Here is a 4,720-nt window from a genome sequence, read left to right as displayed (position 1 = left end):
CCCTGTCGGTGCCCCTCACTGCACGCTCGTCTGCAGTCCGTGGTGAGGGGGCGGCGTGTCGGAGTTGACGGTGCCGACCTGCGAGTAGACATCGTCGGGGGTCTGCTGCTGGATCCCCGGGGGGGTCATCCGTTTCTCTTTCTGCCTCCGATTGCAAAACCAAACCCTGACCACCTCCTTCTCCAGCTGCAGGCTGTCCGCTAGGTTCGTAATCTCCTGGGCGGAGGGCTTGGGGCATTTCAGAAAGTGGCTCTCCAAGGCCCCCTTGACACTCACCTCGATGGAGGTCCGCTTCTTCCTCTTCCTGCCCTGCGCCGCGATCTTGTCGATGCTGGTGGGGCTGCCCGTGGAGGAGTCGGCTTCCTCCAGCCACTTGTTCAACAAAGGCTTCAGCTTGCACATGTTCTTGAAGCTGAGCTGCAGGGCCTCGAAGCGGCAGATGGTGGTCTGCGAGAAGACGTTGCCGTAGAGGGTGCCCAGCGCCAGCCCCACGTCGGCCTGCGTGAAGCCCAGCTTTATCCGCCGCTGCTTGAACTGCTTGGCGAACTGCTCCAGGTCGTCGGAGGTCGGCGTGTCCTCGTCCGAGTGCGGGTCGTGGCTGTTGACGCCGCCGTGGTGCGCCGGGTGGTGCCCGGGGTGCTGGTGGTGGTGGTGGTGGTGGTGCCCGGGGTGCTCGCCCAGCTCCGGCGTCTCGCCGCGCACCAGCCCGGGGTGCACCAGGCTCTGCCCGCCGGGGGGGGGGCTCAGCATGCCGTTCACCGTGAAGCCCCCGGGCTGCGAGTAGAGGAGCGACTGCTGCTGCTGCTGCCCGCCGGCCATGGAGGGCAGGTGGGCGGCCGCCGCCGCCGCGCCCCAGGCCGCCGGGTGCCCCTGGTGCGGGGGGCCCAGGTGGGGCGCCCGGTGGTGCAGCGCCGCGCCCGAGTGCAGGTCGTCGCGCCCGCCGCCGCCCTTCACGTCGGGCGGCGGCGGCGGCTGCTGGGGGCTGCCCGTCATGCCCACGGGGCTGCCGGACCAGGGCGAGCCGGCCTCGGCGGCGGCGGCGGCGGCGGCGGCGGCGGCGGCGGCGGCGTGGGGCAGGGCTGTCACCCACTGGTGGGCATGGCTCAGCATATGGCCGCCGTTGCTGGCGGCCATGGCGCCCGGCATGAAGTCGCTCTGGACCATCTTGGCCGCCGGGTCGCCGCGGTAGCCGCCCGCCGCCACCGAGGTGACGGCCACGCCGCCCGGCTGCATGCCGCCGCCGCCGCCGCCGCCGCCGCCGCCCGAGTCCGCGTGGACGATGGAGCCGGCCGCCAGGATGCCGGTGCCGGGGAGGTAGGGGTTAGACGTGGCCGCGGCCATCCCGCGCCCGCCGCCGCCGCCGCCCGCCGCTCGCCCCCGCCGCGCCGCCGCCGCGCCGCCGGCTGCCGGCCGAGCGCCCTTGCCCGCCGCTGCCGGGGCCGCTGCCGGGGCCGCCGCCCGCGCCGCCGCCGCCGCCGCCGCCGCCGCCGCCTTCCCAGCCTCGCCGGGGCGCCGGGGCGCGGGGTTCACCTGCTAGCGCTCCGCGCCGCGCCGCCGGCCGCCCGTCCGCCGCCCGTCCTGCCTCGGCTCCGCGCTGCCTTCGCCTTGCCTTCTTCTCCTCCTTCCCCTTCTGTGGTCGTTGTATTTTTCTTTTTTTTGGCTTTTTTTTTTTTCTCTCTCTCTTTTTTTTTTTCTCTCTCCGGAAAAAAAAAAAAAAAAAAAAAGAAAACACACAAATTGTATACGGAACGTGGAGGGGGGGGGGGGTTGTCCTCCGCCGCCTGCTCGCTGCTCGCTGGGAGGAAACCAAACAAAGGCTAAAAAGCGAAAAAGAAGCGGCGGGGGGGGGATCGGAAAGCCCCCGTGCCTTCTCCCCTCCGCTCCCCTAGGAGTACATCTCCACCTCGCAGCCTTCCCCTCTCCGAGCGAAACTTTTCCTTTTCTTCTTTCCTTGAAGGCTCGGGGCGGCGGGGGGCTCTTTTCCTCCTCTGTCTCTCTGTCTCTCTCTCCGCCTCTCGCCTCGGCTCCTCGGTCTCCTCTTTGCTCTTTTATCTGCAAGTTTTTGCTCGGTGTCCTACGAAAACTTCCCGTGACGATGATGATGGTGGCGGTGGCGGCGATGATGCATTGCTCAAAGTTGTGCTGCCGCCGGAGCACTTTGTCCCCTTTGAAACAAGAGTCCTGCCGGAGCCTTCTTGCTAGAGTCACAGGCTGGATAAGACATCTTTTTGTTTTTTATATATATATGTATATATATATATATATTTCTCTACCTTTCCTTTAAGCGGTTGGAAAAAAAAAGAAAAAGTGGAAAAAAAAATCAGAAAAAGTTGAATTTTCTCGGTACCTCGCGGATTGTTTCTCTCTCTCTCTCTCTCTCTCTCTCTCTCCCTCTCTCTCTCCTTTTTTTTTTTTTTTTTTTTTTTTGGTGTTTGTTTTGCTTTTTTATTTTAATTCCAGCGGCCGCTCGAGGGAGGAGGCGGAGGAGGAGTGCCTTGCCGGAGAGGTGTGCGTTATGTGCGTGTGCATATATGGTATCCTTTATACACTAACTCCGGCGGGCAACTTGGGCTGCCGGGCTCGCGGCGCGCACTGGCGGGGCCGGAGTCCCGCCGCTCGCCTCTCCCCGCCTCCCTTCCCTCCCTCCTCCCTTCCCTCCCTCCCTTCCCTTCCCCTCCCCTCCCCTCCCCTCCCTCCCTCCCTTCCCTCCCTCTCCCGGGCCGTGCCCGCGCCGCCCCCTCCCCTCCGCCCTCCCCGTCCCCTCGCCCGCCGCCGTCTGCCCGCCGCCCCCCCCCCCCCCCGGAGGACCCCCCCCTCTCCAAAGCCCCCCGGTCCCCGTCCCCTCGCCCGCCGCCGCCCCCCATTGGCCGCCGGGCCCCCTTCCGGCCGTTCCGATTGGCTGCCCGTTAATTTAGGCAAAGCGCAGTCGGGGCTGGAAGTCGCGGCCCCCCCCCCCCCCCCCCCCCTTTTTCCCCGGCCTCCCTCCGCCGGCCTCTTCCCCCCCTTCCTCCTCCTCCTCCTCCTCCTCCCCGCCTCCTTCCCTCCAGCCGGCCCTCCCCTCCTCCCCTTAACTCTTCGTGCACAGAGAGAGAGAGAGAGAGGGGACGGGGGGGCGCACACACACCGAGGGGGGGGGGATTTATTTTTATTTTTTGGGGGGGTGTCCCCATTAACAACGAGCAGCGCCGGGCACGGCCTCCGCGCAGCCTCCCCTCCCGTCTCTCTGCCTCCCCCCGCTCCTTTTGTCCTCCCCCCGTGTCCCGAGCCCCCCCCTCCAGCCTCCGTCCCGCCGTCATGATGGGGGGGGGCTCGTCCTCTCCCGGCGAGCAGCAGGCAGCCGGCCTGAAGCCCCCCCGGGCCCGCACCCCCCGCGGTTATTTCTCTTTTCCCATCCAGCGGAAAGAGTTAAGGGGGGCGGGGGGAACGGAGAGAAAAGGGGAGGGGGTGGTGGTGGTGGTGTGTGTGTGTGTGGTGGGGGGGAGAGAGATGCGACCGAGCGGAAATGCTGCCGCACACGGGCAACCTCAGTGAACCGAGGGGAAAGGAAAAAAAAAAAAAAAAAAAAAGAGAGAGAGAGAGAGAGAGAGAAAGTGGCAACAAAAACAAGGGCGAATTGAACGCTCCTCGGGGATTTCCAGCGCAATAACACAAGTCGGACGGTCAGGGGGACGCACCGCCGCGCACACGCTCCCGAGGTGCGGGGCATCTCCCCCCCGGACCCCACTGTCCCCCGAGCTCTTGGGGCCGAGCTCCGGGCCCCCCCCCCCCTCCCGGCAGCGCTCCCCCGGCGCAGCGAGCCCCCGACGGGCGCCCGCTGGGCTGAGCCCGGCCCCGGCTGGCGAGATCCCATCTTAGGTAGGTCTCGGGAAAGAAAAAAAATCCCCATCAGAGCCAAGCTCCGAAGGGCTCTGGGAACTAAAACCCTAAGCAGAGCCCTTTTTTTTTTTTAATTATTTTTTTTTTATTTTTTTATTTTTTTGTTCCCATGCGTCCTCCAAAGGTTCCTTTTTTATATATGTATAAAAGATCCAACACAGATTTCATTGAATAAATCTGAGATCTCCAGGTGCAGACGTTTGAATAGTCGGTGCCAGAACCCCATGTTTTCCTTTCCAGCCGATTTTGCTTGGATCAGGCTCAAAAACCGAGCGAGTCTCGTGGTTTTGTTTACACTGAATGGGGAGGATAGGAACGGTGCCATGGGGCCGTCTTTCATTAATATACAGTGAGGATTTTGTCTAAATTACTGCTATGAATTTCACAGTACACGCTTTCAAAAGCCGTCTCAGGTGGCCTGATGAAACGTGATAGCGCCTCTGCAAACAGATCTACTTTCTTAATAAAAAAGGAGGGGGGGGGGGCGAGAAATCCCCCCCCCCCCAAATAATAATAATAAAAAAATGTACACCCTCATAACCGCGACAACAACAACAAAAAAATAAAGCTCGAACCGGAGTAATGTCTTTTATGTAAAAAAAAAAAAAAAAACACAAAACAAAACACACAAAAAAACTTAGTTCCCCAACTCTTCCCACCCCCTCCCTTGCCGAGTGTGATTGTTTTGTCTGGAAAAAAATCCAAAGTATAACAAGGGGAGAACAGTTAGTGCTGATTTTCATTTGCATAAATTTTCATATATTTTGGTGAAAATAATAGACTAGTGGAGAGCGGGGCTTAGTGGAGTCAGTGCAAAGGAAAATCTTAACATGGATCGTTTCGC

The 4,720-nt window shown here is 61.7% G+C and overlaps 1 protein-coding gene across 1 annotated transcript; it reads right to left on the bottom strand.

Moving 5' to 3' along the window:
• On the bottom strand, positions 1-1,341 carry POU3F3 (POU class 3 homeobox 3). Its single transcript, XM_032207343.1, has one exon. The coding sequence runs from the start codon at positions 1,339-1,341 to the stop codon at positions 16-18; it is 1,326 nt and encodes a 441-aa protein (XP_032063234.1). The 3' UTR covers positions 1-15.
• Positions 1,342-4,720: the final 3,379 nt, after the last annotated feature.

This window comes from Aythya fuligula, chromosome 1, assembly GCF_009819795.1.
Source record: "Aythya fuligula isolate bAytFul2 chromosome 1, bAytFul2.pri, whole genome shotgun sequence".
In the NCBI taxonomy this organism is placed as follows: Eukaryota; Metazoa; Chordata; class Aves; order Anseriformes; family Anatidae; genus Aythya; species Aythya fuligula.
Note: the sequence above shows the minus strand (reverse complement) of the source record. Positions and strands in the feature narration are given on the sequence as shown.

Coding starts and splice junctions, on each gene's coding strand:
- POU3F3 (XM_032207343.1), bottom strand. CDS start 1,341: ATGGCCGCGGCCACGTCTAACCCCTACCTCCCCGGCACCGGCATCCTG.